The 19,671-nt window shown below is 40.9% G+C and overlaps 2 protein-coding genes across 2 annotated transcripts; both read left to right on the top strand.

The window, feature by feature from the left end:
• Window positions 1-516: 516 nt before the first annotated feature.
• LOC103656422 (olfactory receptor 10A3-like) lies at window positions 517-1,463 on the top strand. The gene has a single exon (XM_008683813.2). It carries the CDS (start codon window positions 517-519, stop codon window positions 1,459-1,461), a length of 945 nt encoding a protein of 314 aa, XP_008682035.2. The 3' UTR covers window positions 1,462-1,463.
• A 9,937-nt stretch (window positions 1,464-11,400) lies between these two features.
• Window positions 11,401-12,347, top strand: LOC103656423 (olfactory receptor 10A6). The gene has a single exon (XM_008683814.2). It carries the CDS (start codon window positions 11,401-11,403, stop codon window positions 12,343-12,345), a length of 945 nt encoding a protein of 314 aa, XP_008682036.2. The 3' UTR covers window positions 12,346-12,347.
• The last annotated feature ends 7,324 nt before the right edge of the window (window positions 12,348-19,671 follow it).

Below are 19,671 nucleotides of genomic sequence, written 5' to 3'. Positions count from 1 at the left end.
TCACCATATAGTACCTCCCTGGTTTTTGATGTAAAGTTCCATAATTCATTAGTTGCGTATAACACCCAGTGCATTTCTCTACTTTTTAATCCTTTAATTTTTGTAGTTTTGAAATTTCTACTTATATAAAATTGAGAAACACAGATGATTCTGATAGCAATGTCATGGGAATGGAACTGTAATTATAAAATATCGATGTTTGTTTTAAGGCTGAGTTTAATTTTCAAACTGTATAATGTACAAGTTACAAAAACATTTTGATAATATTTTGTGCTTTTCAGACAAGACTTCTGAGCCATATCTTCACTTCCTGCTTTTTATTTGAAAGGGTTATTAATCCGAGTATTTGGCCATTTCTAAAATCGCCATACTGAACTTAGTCAGGAGGTGCTCCTACTTACATCTTCTGCCAAGAATATCTGGGGTGAATTGCAGACACAGACTCTCAGCTGTTGGACGGTGATTTCATATTTTGTATACCATGTCCTTAAAAACAAAATATTCTTCACCACGGAAATGAAAAGGCAAAATCAAAGCTCTGTGGTTGAATTCATCCTCTTGGGCTTTTCTAACTCTCCTGAACTCCAGGAGCAGCTCTTCGGGGTTTTCTTGGTCGTCTACCTGGTAACGCTGTTGGGAAATGCCATCATCATAGTCGTCATCTCCTTGGAACAGAGCCTCCATGTTCCCATGTACCTGTTCCTTCAGAACTTGTCTGTGGTGGATGTGAGTTTCAGTGCAGCCATTATGCCCGAAATGCTGGTGGTCCTCTCCACCCAGAAAACATTGATTTCATTTATAAGCTGTTTCGCACAGATGTATTTCATCCTTTTTTTTGGTGGCACTGAATGTTTTCTCCTGGGGGCGATGGCTTATGACCGATTTGCTGCCATCTGTCACCCTCTGAGCTACCCAATGATTATGAACAAATGGGTTTTCATGAAATTAGTAATGTTCTCATGGGTCTCAGGGATCATGGTGGCTACTGTGCAGACCACATGGGTTGTCACTTTTCCCTTCTGTGGCCCCAATGAGATCAATCATATCTCTTGTGAAACCCCAGCAGTGCTGGAACTTGCGTGTGCAGATACCTTTCTGTTTGAAATCTATGCATTCACCGGCACCGTTTTGATTGTCATGGTTCCTTTCGTGTTGATTCTCTTGTCTTACATTCGGATTCTCTTTGCCATCCTGAAGATGCCATCAGCCACTGGGAGGCAAAAGGCCTTTTCCACCTGTGCCTCCCATCTCACGTCTGTGACCCTCTTCTATGGCACGGCCAATATGACTTATTTACAACCCAAATCTGGCTACTCCCCAGAAACCAAGAAGCTGATGTCACTGTCCTACTCACTTCTCACACCTCTGCTGAATCCACTGATCTACAGCTTGAGAAACAGTGAGATGAAAAAAGCTTTGGTGAAACTGTGGCGAAGAAAAGTGGATTCACACCCATTCTAATTGTGCTGAGAAGCCATGTGATATTTGGTCACTGTTTGACTGAACTCTATATAAAGTTTATAAATGGCCAAACATTCATATTCCTCTGTATAAACGTGTTTAATGTATTATTTTTCCACATTCAGTAATAGGGATCCCTATTTTCAATGACTATTGTTATTCATTTTTTATAGAACATAGAATACAACAGTTGATCCTTCCTGCAGAATGACATCCAGGCCTTACTGGCTTGTGTCATTAAAAAGAAGTTTCAATAAACATATTGGGCTCTACTTTCATATGTACTGATGTTTTATTTCTGATACCTTCTTCAAAGTGATTCTGATAGCTGAGTAATAGAACGAGTTCTCAACATTTGCTGCAACATGACGGCACTGGAGGAGATAATGCTAAGTGAAATAAGTCAAGCAGAGAAAGACAATTATCATATGAGTTCTCTCATCTATGGAACATAAGAACTAGGAAGATCGGTAGGGGAAGAAAGGGATAAAGAAAGGGGGGGTAATCAGAAGGGGGAATGAAACATGAGAGACTAGGGACTATGAGAAACAAACTGAGGGCTTCAGAGGGGAGGGGGTGGGGGAATGAGATAGGCCGGTGATGGGTAGTAAGGAGGGCATGTATTGCATGGTGCACTGGGTGTTATACGCAACTAATGAATCATCGAACTTTACATCAAAAACCAGGGATGTACTGTGTGGTGAGTAACATAATATAATAAAAAAAAAAGTAAAAAAAAATGTAAATTAAACCAATTGCAAAAATTTGAAAAAAAAAAGTGATTCTGATGAGATGAAAATTACGTGTGACTTTAACAACATTCTCTCTAAACCTGTTACCTGTTATTGGCCAGACACAAGGGCTCCATGTGGGTGTAAAAATGTAGACTCTCAGCTCCCACCCAAGACTTAATGAATTCCAATCTGCATATTAAAAGGATCCCCAGGTGACTTGCATGCACTTGGAAGTTGGAGAAGCATTGCTGTACAGCACGGCTTACATCTTTATGACAAGGATGAGTTCGTTGTTCCTTTACTACTCCTCTGCCATCAGACCATCAGAGCTCACACGGCCCCATATCGTCCTCCTGATGGACAGCTCCCCGAAACTGGGGTGTGTTGGTGTGAGATCCTCTGATCATCGTGCCTACCTGCTTTTCCCTTGTGTCAGAGCAGGTCCAGGGATGTCTTTGAGAACCCCAAGTTCTAGAGAACTCTTCTAGTTTTGTCCAAACTGCCCCTGTGGAATCCCCTCTGAATCTTCATGCATCATGTTTCGACCCTCATTGCTTTTTGGCAACACTTTCACATAGTGCATTTTAGGTTAAGATATGTACCAGTTTTTGGAATACGAAAATTAGGTTTCTGTTCTCATTGGTATTGTCGTTTGGGGAAAATTTCTAGGATGCTAATGCCCTCTCTACCCCAACCTTTATGCTGCTGCATTTCATTTTGTATTTTTAAATAAAAACCTTGCTTTTAATTTTTTTACAAAAGTAATGACTTTTTAAAATTCAAAGAGTACATAAATATATAAAATGCAAAGTCTCTCAAAGACACCTCGACTCTCATTCCTGACTCCACTGCTAGAGCTAATCACTCTAGATTGTTTATGTCCAGGCTCTTCATTTTTCCCGTGTATGTCCAAGGACCGGGTATGTGTACATACATTTCTTTTCATCAGAATAGGAGGAGAAGAGTTTATAGTCTGTTTTCCAACTTTTCCATTTCATGTAGTATCTCAAGGATATCATTTTGTGTCTGTGCGTAGATTGCTTTGTGCTTTTTAATAAGTGCATCACTTTCTAAATAAGTAAACATAGTATTGTGACCAATTTCCTCAAGTGAATATTTTACTTCCAACTTTTCACTATTATGAACCTGTTGTAGTGAACATCCTTCTACACATCCCGTCGTGCATTTACTATATATTGAATTTTAGGAAATAGAATTGCCAGATCAAAGAGTGCTAGGTTACTAATGTGGTACTGTCTCAGAGTTTGCTGCAGTAGTGTTCAACCAGCCACATCCTCCAACAGAGTATGAGTGTCCCTCTGCGAAGTTCCTGCCAATTCCAGATATTCTGTCCCACAATGCTTTGTTCATCTGATTTGCATGTTTAATTGCTAGTAAGACACAATCATTATTCAAAAACAAAATCAGATGCGAACCACTCTGATAGTCACACTTGGAGCTTGTTGTATTTCAGAGCTACTCTACGCAACCTTTAACTCACGTATTTCATTATGGACTTTTTCTTAGGATAGACTTTAGACAGCCTTTTTTTTTTAAAGAAATATTCACAAGTCCTTGATTCTTTTTTAAGATATATTCACAAGTCCTTGATTCTTAGATATATTTTTAAATTTTCATTTTCCAATATTTTTGCTTGTGTATAAACATTTTTGTAGTAGTGATCTTGTCCTTTTTGGTTAGATTTATTAATAACTTGATACTTCAGAAATTTTTAAATTCAACTATTATACCATTTGCTGCTGCTCTTAGATATAACATTTACTTCTGTTGTTGATTCTTTATCTAGAACACTTGTTAAACTCTGTTGTTAACGGCAATACATCATTCAGGGATCATTAGGGAGTCCTGTGCGCACAATCATATCATATGCAAAAATGAGCAGTTTTATCTCATTTCTAATCCTTATACTTTTCATTTTTCCCTTTGCCCTACAGGCTACACTTCCAGGGCAATACTGAGTAGAGACAGTGAGAGTGGCTATCTTCCTTGTGTTCAGCAACCCAAAGGGAACAAGTTTTTACTTTTTCCTTATTAAATGCCATTTTTGCTACAGTTTGTGGGTATCCATCATCAGATTGAGGGACTTTTCTCACATTCCTAGTTTACCAAGAGTTCTTGTCAGGGATGGATGTTCAGATTTTAAAGATTTTTCTGTATCAATTGTAATGATTAGGAGATTTTTCTCCTTTTATCCATAATGTGGTGGCTTTGCTGATTGGTTTTCATATATATATATATATTATTTATTTATTTATTACGATATCTTAGTCACCGTACAGTACGTCATTAGTTTTTGATGTCCTGTTCCCTGATTCATTGTGGTTTTCTTATATCTAACCAACTTTGCATTCCTGGGATTAAGCAAACTTGGTCACTATGTATTACCCTTTTCTATGTATTCCAGGATTTACTTCATGATGTCTCACTTAGGATTTCTGTACCCCCATTCGTGAAGAAGATTAGCCTGTGATTTTCCAATCATGTAACTGTCCTTGCTCTGTTTTGATGTTACAGTTATGCTGGACTCCAAAAGTAGCTGGAAACTCTACCCTCTTTTTAATTTTCTGATAGATTTATGTAAGATTGAATTTATTTCTTCCTTAAATGTTTAGCAACACCTACTAACGAATCTATTAAGCATGGAGTTTTCCTTTTTAACCTGTAAATGTTTAATTACCCATTTCATATCTTGAGGAGTTTTGGGCCTGTAGGTTTTCTATTCTTGTTTCAATTTGGATAAGTTCTATATTTCTGAGAAGTCACATATCTAAATTTCATATTTATTGGGAAACATTTTTCATAATGTCTGCATGTTCTGTGGTGATACCCTGTTTTAAAATGCCTGGTAATGGTTATATTTCTTTTCTATCTTTTCTTAAGCCAACCATGGGTTTATGACTTATTGGACTCTTCAAAGAACCACGTCTGCCTTTTTTAAAAGATTTTTATTTATTTATTTATTAGAGAGAGAGCGAGTGTGACTGCGCGCATGAGTTGGGGAAGGGCGGAGGGAGCGGGAGAGGCAGACTCCCCGCAGAGCAGGGGGCCCGATGCGGAACTGGATCCCAGGACCCCGAGATCATGACCTGAGCCAAAGGCAGATGCTTAACCCACGGAGCCACTCAGGTTCCCCACGTTTGGCTTTTTTGATCACCTCTCTATGTAAGCTTATTTTCCATTTCATTAAGAGATGCTGCTTCAATAATAACCTTCCAGGCCTATTGCCTATGTTTTGTTGATTTTATCCAACATCCGGAAGTGCACACTTAGTCCGCAGCTCACGTTGACTTTAGCGCAACGGCCGCTTTCTGTGCTTCATTCTTGTTTTTGCAACATACTTTCTAATTTTCTTGCCTCTTCTTCCTTTCTCACATGTTATTTAGACAAGTATTTCTCAGGTTCAAACATGTGGTTATTTCCCGGTTATATTTAATTCTAGAGCCTCGGCGGAAGGGTTCTGTGACCGCACGACCTTTTGTACAGCGCGAACCCTTTAACACATGCTGATCATTTCTTTGTGGCCCAGTGTACTGTCAGATTTCTGAACACTGCATGTGACAATGTGCTTTCTTCCCAGTGCTGGACTCAGAGTTCTCTACATGAGTACTGGACTAAGGTGTGATGTGAGTATTTTCTGATGGGTTTTTATTTCTTTCTTCTAAGGATTATGTAAAGAAGAGGGTTACAGTCTCCCACTATGACTGACAGTCCTTTAAGTTTCCTTGTGATTCTGTCAATACTTGCTTAATATGTGTTGCAACCATATTATGGCTTACTTGCAGGTTTCGAATTGTTGTATCTTGTTGGAGAGAGTTGCACCTTTGCTCATTACGAAGTGGCCCTCCTTATCCCTGGGAACATTTCTTGCTCTGAAGTCTGCTTCTTCCGATAATAATGTAGTTCCATAAATTTCCCTTGATTAGCATCTTGGTCTATCTTTCTCCATCTTTTTATTTTTAACCTTCCCATGTCCAGATTTAGATGCATTTCCACTGAAGAAAGGGATAAAGAAAGGGGGGGGTAATCAGAAGGGGGAATGAAGCATGAGAGACTATGGACTCTGAGAAACAAACTGAGGGCTTCAGAGGGGAGGGGGGTGGGCAATGGGATAGGCTGGTGATGGGTAGTAAGGAGGGCACGTATTGCATGGTGCACTGGGTGTTATACGCAACTAATGAATCATCGAACTTTACATCAAAAACCAGGGATGTACTGTATGGTGACTAACATAATAAAAAATATTATTATAAAAAAATAGATGCATCTCCACTGAGGAATGTTGTGGGGAAAAATAAGTCAGGATAGTAGAGCTGGGGTTAGAGTTGATTTTCACAAGCACTGACTTGCGATGAGCTCCTGCAGAAGCTGTCCCTGGGGCCAAGGGACATAAGGGAGTTAGCATTGTGGAGAGTAATAGTCCATGTTCAGGTAAAAGCATGGACAGTAGCTCTGAGATGGGAACGTACCTGTCTCATTCAAGAGCCAGCAAGGAGGCTAGCGTGGTTGGATGAGAATGGACAATAGGATGTGGTGGAGGTAAGTTCAGAGAGTAACAGGGGAATAGATCTCTAATACATGAATTTGACTTCTAACCAGAAGGGATAGGGTGCTCTTGGAGGGTTTCGAGCAGAGGCAAGGGAGGAAGAAGGGAAAAGTTGAGTGGCCATGGGAATTATCCAGTTGAGAGGCAACAGTAGCTTGGACCAGGGTGTTAGCTCAAGGAAAGGTACAATGTTCAGATTTGATACACTGTATTTTGAAGACAGAACCACAGGCAGGTTATGGAGTTGACATGGGTTTGGAGGAAAAATGATTCAGCCTGTGGTACTTGGAGCTTTGAGCTGCTGTTCCCTGAACAGGGGAATGCTGATGGTGGAGCAGGTTTAGGAGAAGACTGAGAATACAGTTTTGGACACATTTTCACATGGAATTGCGATAACTTCATTTGAAACTGCTATCTTAGTAGTCTGAATTTCATTTCCAACTTCCTGTTAGCTAAAGAGATACCTTCAGAGTGTTTTGAAATTTCCAAGGCTCTAGTTTTCTTTTATGCATCGGCTGTTGTCCGGTTGTTTTATTTCACAGTATGTTATATGTATTAACCCCAAAATTCAGGTTTATTGATGTATCCTTCTTATAAGTATATAAGGACTTTTTGTAAATATTCCATAAATATTTTGGAAGGAAAACATAAAGTTAGCAGCATAAAAAGTATTGATTCTCTCTCATATTTACTCTGCTATTATCTGTTAAAGCAACATTTTATTATTATAACTTTCTCATTTTTACGTCTTTCTGGTCTATTTTATCTGTCAATCATTGAGGGAGGTGTGTGAATATTTCTATATTTTAATTCTTCTTTTATCTATTTAGTACTATTGGCGATGAAATTATAGTTTTATTTTAATACAACTTCCTTTTTATCCCCTTTTGCATGTATCTGAATTGTTTCTACACTTTCATTCTTGTCTAATATACATATATGGAGGGCACAAATCCTGACTCCCCATTTTGATGACCTCTTACAAACTGCACCTCACCTGCGTAACCGGCACTGACACAAGAAATGGAGCATGGATGACAGAGCCCCCATGGGAACTACGGGGTATGAATCATAGAGAATACACATCATGCAGCATTTCCCAGCCTAGTGCCTGGGACTGGTTCATGCCTGGGCTGTAATTCCACCATGGTGAATGGCATGGGAGGACTCCCTGGATTGGAAGGTGGGAGTGAAAATCCCTTTACCTCAGGAAAACGGCTATGTTTCCCACGGGACACAGTGTAGGTAGAACGAAGCCCTAAGTGTTGTTGGCAGCCTTATTGCTGCCAGGGGAGGTGAGCTTCCTTGAGAAAGCAACCTGCTTTAGGAAAGTGCAGAGAGAAGGAGACGAAGTTTACCTGCATTCAATCACATCGTCCAGTTCAGGACAGAGCCAAGTCTGGAGAGTGATTCATCTCTTCCCTCTGTGGGGACTGAGCCAAATGGTCTCCTTGATTGTTCACGCAGTGTAGACTGATCCCTGAATCCCTTGATTTTCACATATATTTGATGAGATTAACCACTGCTTATTTTACAGAGAAAGTTATAGAATCAGTGAAAGTTAAACGATTTGCTCAAATCTCACAACTCATCCAGATCATTTGAGTCATAGCTTAAAAGCTCTTTCAATAAAATCAATTGTAATAGTTTTCTCAAAAATTTTCAGTGGCTCTATATTTCTTCTACAAATGATCAGAAGTTCCTTGATGGTGGGAGTAAGCATTCAGTTTTCTACAACTAGGCTTCAGTCTACTTGCCTTAACTACTTTCTCACCATTGCCCAAACTGCATTCCACCCAATCATCCCCCACCTCTAGCTCACCTGCCTTGGCTCGTGCTCTCATGCCACCGAGCTCTTCTTTCCTGGTTTACAACTGGCAGTCAGCCTTTCACCTCCATTGGAGATGTCATGGTGAACGGAGTCTCCCGTGTGAAGAGGCACTTATTCCCCACAGGAATATGAAGGGGTGATGCTCCAGGGGTGTGCTCCTGAGGATTCTCACCTGGGGGGCCAAGGTCAAGCCTCTTCAGTCATCATGCAAAAATAGGAGAAAGTGTTTATGATGTGATCCCAAGTTCTCCAGGGAGGGATTCTACAGGGCATATGATTCAGGGTCATATAATGTTCTAGAATCAGTGCCCTGAAGCACTGAATTGCACGTATGAGCAGGTGGCTTTTGAGTAGAGGTAAAACTTCTGATAAAGTATTGAGAAATTTAAAGAGATGGAGTCAATAGGTAAGAAAGGGAGGACCCTGCCGTGCGGGTGTTGGTGGGTTTCCATTTATAGTTCATCTCCACTTGATCGTTGGAAATGCTGTTGAAGGGATGTCTCCACGCTCAGGAATCACTGGGCACAGCTGACACATGGGAATGAGTAGACTCCTTGGTTTTGATGCTGGTGAATTTCTTTTTCTCTTTTTTTCAGAGAAAAGTTTGAGCATAAGTACTTGGCACACATCAATCATCAAATCTTAGACTTTTGCAGCTGGAAGAGAACTTGGTAAATGAGTGCAACTCCCACCTCTTCATCTGGCAGGATGGAACCTATTTAGGGAGTGCCCTGCCTAAATCTTTCTTTTCAGGAGTTCTGCAAGACGGCATTGGGGTGTCTAAGTTCCAGAGGAAAGGTGCGGCCGCTGCAGTCAGTGGCCCATTACCAGTGATGAATATTTGGGGTTTTTTTTCCCCATAAGATGCTTACAATCCATTCAACAAAGTTTTTCTATTTGATTTACATTGCACTCTTAATTTTCCAATTTTTAAAATCTATTCACTTTTAAATATTTGGAACTGAATACACTTTATTCTTTTTTCTCATCAGAAATGGGTTTTAGGTGCTTGATCCTATGACTACATTTTACTGATTTCGATAGGCAAACTATAATTAGCATAGTTAGTATGGACATTTACTTTTAATGGATGATATGGTCACACTCAGAAATAAGTTGTCTTCCCCTGTCTGCTAATGTCCTACTGGTCTTTACTCAAGATGACATGAGCGGTGTCCTGTTCTCCTGGGTTCCTCACCTCCCACAGTGTATTTCTGCTGGTTTTTAAAACATCACACTAAAGCAAGTAGGTGTCCATTGCAGTGCTAGGGTGTCATCAAAGACCTTTGATCTGAGCAAGTCATCCCTTGTCCTAATGCCTTCTTACCCTGCCTGCCGGATCTTCCACTGGTGACATGCTATGATTTGGTTATTCACACTCCGTCCCCATTCAGAAGTATTGAATCCCTCACAGAGATGTCTCATAGCCCCTTGTTATTACCTCTGCTTGCCAACAGTGTTGTGTGTTGGTTTCACTCTTCTTTTTGACACTCTATTCCTTAATGATATCACGTATTTCCTCATTTTTTTTATTCCATTATTCCTCACACATTGCTTTAGTATCAGTTATGGGCCAGGGGCCATTGTAGACATTATGAATGTAGCAAAGAAGAAAACAAATTCTTGGATTACTGGAGTTCGTATTTTATTGACAGAGTTAGATTTTGCTCATATATAATCTGTAAATATTATAAACATATAATATATACATGAGTATACATAAATTCTAACCCCCTCATTCTTATATATACATAAATGTCACTTGCTGATAATGGGAAAACACAGAGCAAGGTATAACAGATAGGACTGAAGTATTGGGGTAACAGTGGAATGCTATTTTATGTATTGTTTCCCACTTTCTGTTGAGCTGAGGATCCAATGTGTGCTGTGATTACTGAACCTAGAAAATGGTACGTGCTCAATCAGTGTTTGTTGAATAATTAATGATTAAATGAACTCCTGATGAGAAGGAAAATAGGAGAGAGAGAAAAGACAGAGAGGAAATGTTTAAATCAGTTTTAGAATGATCAGAACTGGATGATTCTTAAATATCATGGTCACAAGGATTAGCCATAGAGAACTGGCTTTTAAAATTTCCCATGCAGGGCAATCTCGGTATAATTGGCCATGACCAGTGTTTGCAAAATCAATAATCCTGAAGCAATTCACGCTATTTATGAATCACTTAAGATAATGAATTATGAAAACTCTGCAGTAACCCACAACTGGGGTTGAACTTAGATGTATTTTTCATATTTACTATGTTTCATAAATATTTAAATATAAATCAATATAAATTTATTTATAATAAATATAAATGTAACTTTGAATCATTAGGTTGTTTTAAAAATTTTTGTGGCTTTTTTCCCTTTGCCTACTTTTTAATACTTTGTTTTTGGTAGTTTTAAAAATACCTACTTATATAAAATTGAGAAAAACATGATTGTGATAGCCATGTCATGGGAATGGAACCTCAGTTATAAAATATCAATGTTTGTTTTAAGGCTGGGCTTAAAATCAAATTATATAATGTATAAGTTATAAGAGCATTTTGATATTATCTTATACTTTTCAGACAAGACTTCTGAGCCATATCTTCACTTCCTGCTTTTTATTTGAAAGGGTTATTAATCCGAGTATTTGGCCATTTCTAAAATCGCCATACTGAACTTAGTCAGGAGGTGCTCCTACTTACATCTTCTGCCAAGAATATCTGGGGTGAATTGCAGACACAGACTCTCAGCTGTTGGACGGTGACTTCATAATTTGTATACCATGTCCCTAAAAACAAAATACTCTCCACCACGGAAATGAAAAGGCAAAATCAAAGCTCTGTGGTTGAATTCATCCTCTTGGGCTTTTCTAACTCTCCTGAACTCCAGGAGCAGCTCTTCGGGGTTTTCTTGGTCGTCTACCTGGTAACGCTGTTGGGAAATGCCATCATCATAGTCGTCATCTCCTTGGAACAGAGCCTCCATGTTCCCATGTACCTGTTCCTTCAGAACTTGTCTGTGGTGGATGTGAGTTTCAGTGCAGCCATTATGCCCGAAATGCTGGTGGTCCTCTCCACCCAGAAAACGTCGATTTCATTTATAAGCTGTTTCGCACAGATGTATTTCATCCTTTTTTTTGGTGGCACTGAATGTTTTCTCCTGGGGGCGATGGCTTACGACCGATTTGCCGCCATCTGTCACCCTCTGAGCTACCCAATGCTTATGAACAAAAGGGTTTTCATGAAATTGCTTATGATGTCATGGGCCTTAGGTTTCATGTTAGGTACAGTGCAAACATCATGGGTTGTCACTTTTCCCTTCTGTGGCCCCAATGAGATCAATCATATCTCTTGTGAAACCCCAGCAGTGCTGGAACTTGCGTGTGCAGATACCTTTCTGTTTGAAATCTATGCATTCACCGGCACCGTTTTGATTATCATGGTTCCTTTCGTGTTGATTCTCTTGTCTTACATTCGGATTCTCTTTGCCATCCTGAAGATGCCATCAGCCACTGGGAGGCAAAAGGCCTTTTCCACCTGTGCCTCCCATCTCACGTCTGTGACCCTCTTCTATGGCACGGCCAATATGACTTATTTACAACCCAAATCTGGCTACTCCCCAGAAACCAAGAAGCTGATGTCACTGTCCTACTCACTTCTCACACCTCTGCTGAATCCACTGATCTACAGCTTGAGAAACAGTGAGATGAAAAAAGCTTTGGTGAAACTGTGGCGAAGAAAAGTGGATTCACACCCATTCTAATTGTGCTGAGAAGCCGTGTGATATTTGGTCACTGTTTGAGTGAACTCTACTCAATAAATGGTGGCAACCATTTGCATGTCTTGGTATGAGTAAGCTTAACCTCTCTATTTCTATGTATTTGTTAATATATTAGAGGTATCTTCATATATTAATGTTTTATTCTTTTTTTCATAAATGTATAATGTTTGTTAATATTGGGTATAAAAGATTCTTTAAAATTTGTTTATCGGTGGCCATACAGGTGTTTATGTTAGGTTTTGCCCCTTGCAGTATGCTAAATAAACTAGTTTTATACACATATAAATAATGGGGCTTTAATTTCTGTAGAGTAGGTTTACAACATGGGTTTAATGGGTCAAAGCAACTGTGACTTTGCAAACTTTTATAAATATTACCAAATTTCTTTTTTAAAAAGATTTATTTATTTTAGAGACAGAGAGAGCACGTTGGGGGGGGGGGACAGAGGGACAGAGAGAATCCTGAAGCAGGCTCCCCACTGAGTGCAGAGCTCAATGTAGGGCTCATCCCAGGATCCTGAGATCATGACCTGAGCTGAAATCAAGAGTTAGCTGCTTAACGCACTGGGCCACCTGGGCGTCCCCCAAATTACTTTTAAAAAATGTAATTCAGATTGGCTTTGAAGACCCACTCTGCCGCACTGATTGGATTGAGCTCTAAGAAAACAATAAATAAAGAGATGGGATTTTTTTTTTTGAGTGAAAATCTGTTCCGTGTATGAGTTGAAAAGAGCAGTTCTTTACTGAAAGGATCAAATGGCTCTGTTCCGGGACTTATAGAACGTATAGATCACGTCTAGCGTCATCAGGTTATCTTAGAGTCTATGCACCTAGGGCGCCTGGGAGGCTCAGTCGGTTAAGCGTCTGCCTTCTGCTGAGGTCATGACCACAGGGTCCTGGGATTGAGCCCCGCATTGGTCTCCTTGCTCAGTCGGGAGCCTGCTTCTCCCTCTCCCTCTGCCTGCTGCTCTCCTTGCTTGTGCTCTGTCTGTCAAATAAATAAAATACTTTTTTAAAAAAGAATATATTCACCTACTGTGTGACTAGAAAGCAGCGTGGGATTGTTTTTGAAGATCACTTATTTATTTAACAATATTTGTTGAATGACTTCTATTTTTCAGAAACTGTGCTAGGTTCTGAGAGCACAAAGTTTAGCAAGATAGCCTAATAAGAGAGATAACTATTAAACAAATAAGCACACACTAAAAACACAATTACACTTGTGATAACTGTTAAACAGGAAAAGCACAAGATACCCTGGGATCATCACAGGAAGACCTTATCTGATCTGGAGGGGGCACGGGGAGAGCAGTGGCATTGGGAAGGACTTTCTCAGGAACCTCCCTGAGAAAGTGACACTGAAACTGAACCTCAAAGACAGGTAGGACTTATCCAGGCTCAACTCCAGCATGAGGGGGTGGGGAGTGGCATCATCCATGTGGAAAGAAGGATGTGTGTGACAGTCTGAATGGGAAGGAACTTAATATCATTCCAGTAAAGGGAGGAGACTATACGGTGAGGGAGGAATGAGATGATTAGATGAAGAGGGAGGCAGAAGCCAGACCAAGTAAAATCTTGTCGATACAAGAACACTGAACTCACCTGCCAATTATAGGTGGTCAGTGAACTAAGCAAAGTTGTAACATGGACCTGTTTGTAGTTTTAAAATGTCTTTCTGGGTTATTATTGATAGAAGGGGTTCAAGAGTGGAAATAGGAAGGAAGACCATTGCTACAGCCCAAGCGAGAGCGCTGTGCTTGGCTGGGGTGGTAGCAGGGAGGGTGAGCAGTGTGGATGAGTCTCCTCGTACTTAAGAAATCAAATTGACAGGACTTCGTAACAGATTGTGTGGGGGCGACGGTAGGGGAGAGAAGAGAAGGATGAACTCCTATTTCTGGTTGGAGCAGAAAGTGGGTGGGGTTTCCATTTGTTGAGATAAGGAATACCAGAAAGGGAGAATCTGGGGGGAGAAATTCAATTTTGGATGAGTAAGGCTTGGGATGTCGGTGTGAAATCAAAGTCAAGTAGATTGCTGGGATATATAGGTCAGGCTCAGAACAGAGGTTCTGAAGTAGGGGAACAGGGCAACAGGGCAATACCTAGAGAGGGATGCATTATCCAGGGAAGGTCTTCCTAAGATGGAGAGACTCCAGAAGGTCTGAAGTTCCATGGAAAGAATCCAAAAGAGAAGTAGATGTGCTGAATCAGTGTGTCTCAGGCCTGGTGCTGAGATGTTCCTACCTGAGGAAGACAGAAGTACAAACGGACAAAGTGTTGCATGGATCACAGAGGGAGGAAGACAGAGAGCTGCGAAGTTGTAGGGATTCCAGGGACTAAAGAGCTAATATTCAAGCAGAGAAAGACAATTATCATATGGCTTCTCTCATCTATGGAACATAAGAACTAGGAAGATCGGGAGGGGAAGAAAGGGATAAAGAAAGGGGGGTAATCAGAAGGGGGAATGAAGCATGAGAGACTATGGACTCTGAGAAACAAACTGAGGGCTTCAGAGGGGAGGGGGGTGGGGGAATGGGATAGACCGGTGATGGGTAGTAAGGAGGGCACGTATTGCATGGTGCACTGGGTGTTATGCGCAACTAATGAATCATCGAGCCTTACATCGGAAACCGGGGATGTACTGTATGGTGACTAACATATAATAAAAAATATTATTATAATAAAAAAAATAAAGAGCTAATATTAGGAGGCTGGGGGAAGGGTATCAGGAATAAAGGAAGTGGATCTGGAAAGAAGCTTCAGGACGGTGCCTCTAAGCCCTAACTGAATGAAAGCTCAGGGATGGATTTAGTGAACTATGCCAAAAGATGGACTAAATCCTCATTGCCATCTAGTGGCTCAAGCATATAATTGCTTTAATCTCATCACTGAAAGCTGAGGGAGCTGAACTTGTTCATGGTTCATCAATACCATCTCTGGTGAACTCACAGAAAGTAATAGAAGCAATCATCAGCCCTGGGATCAAAGAGTTTGGGCAATGACAAATGCAGTGGCAAGTTTCATGTCCTTAACAGGTGTGGATGTATCTTTTTGTTAGGCTTAGGAGTAGAAAGGCTGAGGGACATCTTTGTTCTTCCCCTTTTCCCGTCTCCTTTCTTTGTCACCACCACCATGACCACTACCACCACCATCAAAATCCCCACCTTCACCATCTCTACCCCCTTCACCACCACCATCTCCACCAGTATCACCATCATGTCATCACCATCACCATAATCATTATCTCACATCCCACACATTATACATTCACAATTGTGGGTTATGTCTGCAATCTCATTTGAATATCCATTCATAAATTCAAAACCACTTATTGGGTACCTAACATGTGCCAGTTGCTGTGTGGGATGTTAGACAAAACTTCTAGGAGATTACTTTGAGTGACTGAGCAAATAAATGAACTCTTAACAACACTGTGTGGTGAGTATTAGAACTGTGGTTAACACTTGTGCTGTGAGACTTCACCAGGTAAGATTCTTAAGACTAGGAGTCCAGGAAGGCTTCCTGGAGGAGATGATTATGGTCATAGTTTGTAAAGACTGCTTAGAGTTAGTTATATGGCAAAAACAAGAAAGAAGACTCTACATCTAGAGAAAGGCTGGCCTGAAGAGCATGACGGATTTTAAGATCTCAAGGGGAATGGTGTGACAGCTGCACAGAATACTTGAAGAATGCCAGAAAATAAATTCAAACTGCGAATGATTTTATGAGCTAAAGCAAGGAATTTGAACTCAGGGTTGAAAGGTGTGGGAGAGTCACTGAAGGATGTTCCATAATGCAGAAACAAAATCAAACTTGCATTTTAAAAATAGTTAGTATTTATTGGACATTTCCTATACATCTGGCTAATACCGTTATGTGGTTGAGCTCCTTTTATTCTTCACAACAATACCATTGAACAGAGGAGCTGAGAGATACTACATAATTTGTCCAAGGATTCAAGATTATTTTGTGGCCGTGTGGGATTAGAACACATGCTTCTTGGATGTCAGAGTTCATGCTTTCGGCCCATAAGCTGCTTTACTGCATCTTACAGGAGGGAAGCAAAGGGACTGAAAACACTCTCACGATGGGCTTATGTGCCCCAGCATTTCCCCATGGCCATGCCCTGAGCTGTGGTCCCAGTGTCCATCCCAGGCTGTAGCACCCTCCTGGAGGTGACCGCGGCGGCTAGCACGGTAGTCCCAGAGTAGGTCATCAGCAGAGATTGTGGGCAGAATTGTTCAGATCAAATACTGACCGTTCTTGCGGGAGAAACAAGACCTGAGATCATCACGTGTCCTCCTGCCACTCTCCTGACACCCCGTGTGAGCAATTTGGGCATAAGAAACAGTTGCTTTGCGGATGTTAGACAAAGGCAATTCTTTTTAGAAAGTTCACATCTCCCCTAATTTCCAATCTTTCCACCAGGCCTTGAGAGGGGAAAGCAAGCATTCGCTGCACATGAAAGTTCTTTCAATCTCTGTTGTTACTGTTCCCAAGTATGGCCTCCTTTTTTTGCTAACGCTTTAGTCTTTGCTAATAAACCTTGTAGACTTGTGATATTTGGCAATTTACAGAATATCAAGTCAATGTTTCAAAATAAAAATATGGCAAGCTTGGTTTCGGTGTGAGGCCTTCTAGACGGGCTATTTCTCTGTTTTTCTGATTATCATCCAGAAACAGGAGCTGACTATCCCTGATGTCATTATAACAGTATCCCATCAGCAGGCCAGAACCCCTTACAGGTTGCAATGCTCAAAAGCAGTGGAAATATCAAGAATAGGGCACAGACATTTCCATCTTAATAACTGCAACCTTTTTTTTCTTGGTCTGTTTCTTTGTTTCATTTAGAAATAAAGCTATTCAGTGACCATCTTTTATTCTCAACTTGGTTTGGGGACCCCTGACAGACACGGAGACCCTTTTAGGCGTTCTGTGAGGTCAAAATTACTTTTAAGATATTATTTGCCTTTTCTCTCTCCTTCTCTCAGAAATGTACAGTAGAGTTTGCCAGAAGCAACACGATGCATTATATACCAACAGATTGCACGCAGAATGAATGAGAATTCAGTTATGTCCTCTTAAGCCAGACATTAAACAGATTTGCAAAACTGCAAAACAATGCCACTCTTCTAAATGTTTTTTGAAAATATAATTATTTTCCATCAAATATGTTATTTCTGTTCATGTGTCATGGGTCACTATTGTTATTTTTAAAGGAGTTAATAAGTAAATATTTTTTAAATGCCTTAGTTTTAATTTCTAATAAAGTAAATATCAATTACTATAATCTGTATAAATAAAAGTTCTTTGAGGTTCTCTGTAAATTGTCAGAGTACAGAGAGGTCCTGAGACCACAAAGTGGTCCAGAGAATTCACCGTAGACAATTTCTCAGTGATTTCAGAGGAGGATGTGTGCCCGGATTTACTTGGCATTCCCCTTGTGCTAAAAGAAAACAAGAGGCAGCAGAAATACACATGCTTACAGCTCCCTGGTCTCCCGGCGTCAAACATGGCGCTCTGTACAGCTGATCTGTTTCCTTGGTAACTAAACTGTGGCTGCCCTGTGTGGCCGACTAACAACCTCCCTTGGCTGGCTGGATTCCACAGGGTGAGGGCTGTCTGGGAATAATTAGGGAACTTGGTGAGGAAGTTTCCTCAAGCAGGAAATTGGTTCCTGTGGAACTTGTTAAACATTAACTCCACAGTGAACTCATGAAAACATTTACTGAAATTAGTAATCGCGTTCAGGTCCTCTGGGAACCCTTACCGAGGGCGAACGGTGTCAGGAACCAGGGACTATGAGCTTATTCTAGAAGGTTGAGGTGTCAGTTTTAAGCTGTGATGAGGGAGCAATTAGGTTAAAGTGACTCCTGCGTTTCTAATGAAGCCACCCTTTGAAGCCTCTTCCCAGAGTTAAAACACTGGTCTACAGTAGGGTTGTGTGATGTAATTAAAGTCTCCTTAAATCCAGATGTTCCCCTTCACTGAGCACCTCCCGCCACCACTGACAAGTAAGAGTAACAAACGCTTGTGGATCCTGGGGAAGTTGGCCAAACTTCAGACAGTCTCAGTCAATCGTGAATTTCCGACAACTTGGCCAATCTCAACTCCGAGGAGAAAGCAATAGTTTTCCCTAGCTAACTCTTCAGGCTTTAAGACTTGTCTAACCTAAGCACGTGAATCTGAGGTAAAAACAAAACAAATCTATAAGCAACACACAGCTCTATTTTCCCCGAAGAAAACAAAACACTGAGAATGCAACACAAGTGAAAAAAAAAAAGACCGAGAGCAGAGCATAGAGGCCTCCACCTCAGTGACACATCCTGTGAGCCCCTGAAGGAGTCCGTGCTGGGGGCTGCAGCCTGGGAACCCCGGGTCTGCACCCCAGTTCTGCACCCCAGTTCTGGTAATGCCGTCATCTCCTCCTCCCGAGTGTCATTCAAATGCTTTATAGATGGCCAGAAACGGAAGTTTCAGGAGCACTTGAAAGATCATCAAATCACATTGAAAAGAGCATGGGCAGACAGGGAGAACATTCCGACATGAAGATTTTGCAACTATAGAAGAAGAAAAATAAAGAAGTATGAAAATATAATAAGTCACACTTTGGAGTGCCTGCTAGGAGCTGGGCATGGGCTGAGTGCTTTGAGCTCTTCAGTTAATGCTCTTAACAGTGTTGTCACTTGGGCCCCGCTGTGATCCTCATTTATCATACATTGTCCGAGGCTAAGCGGCAAAAGTGGAAATAGGGTATCTTTCCCTCTAATCCCAAGTTCCAACTTTTTGACCACCGCCTCTACTCCTCAGGTCCCACTTATTTCATTCAACTACTATGTAGCTGGGCGTCCCTCCGTGCCGGACTCTAAAATAGAGACAAAATAGACCGTGTTCCTGCCCACATGGAGCTCGTGGTAAATCACAAAAGACGTATATCAAATAATCACACAAATTAGCAAATCGTTACAAGTGAAGATGTGCTTGAAGGAATAGGTAATGCAAACCAATGACCCCCCCACACACACACACACGCGCGCGCGCTCCTCCTGGTCTGAAGAGGTCAAGAAAGACATCTCTAAGAAAGTGATATTTGCATTAATATCTGAAGTTTAAGCAGGAAATCACGAGAAAATCTGTGGAGGGCAGGTGTAGAAAGAGTGCTGTGAGCAGAAACAACAAAGGCTCTGCAGCAGCCAGAAGCAAATCCCAGGAAAAGGACCCAGAGAAGTTGAGGGTGTGATTCATGCCTGGAGAGGTAGCGGGAGCCAGCCATGTAGGACCCTCGTGCTGTGTTAAAGAAGCTACCGAAAAC

The sequence above is a fragment of the Ursus maritimus genome, unplaced genomic scaffold, assembly GCF_017311325.1.
Source record: "Ursus maritimus isolate PB19 unplaced genomic scaffold, ASM1731132v1 scaffold_16, whole genome shotgun sequence".
Taxonomy (NCBI): Eukaryota; Metazoa; Chordata; class Mammalia; order Carnivora; family Ursidae; genus Ursus; species Ursus maritimus.
The sequence above is the reverse complement of the archived record's forward strand: the minus strand, read 5'-3'. Positions and strand labels throughout refer to the sequence as shown.

Excerpts from the sequence above, each read along its gene's own strand:
- LOC103656423 (XM_008683814.2), top strand. The coding sequence starts at position 11,401 with ATGAAAAGGCAAAATCAAAGCTCTGTGGTTGAATTCATCCTCTTGGGC.
- LOC103656422 (XM_008683813.2), top strand. The coding sequence starts at position 517 with ATGAAAAGGCAAAATCAAAGCTCTGTGGTTGAATTCATCCTCTTGGGC.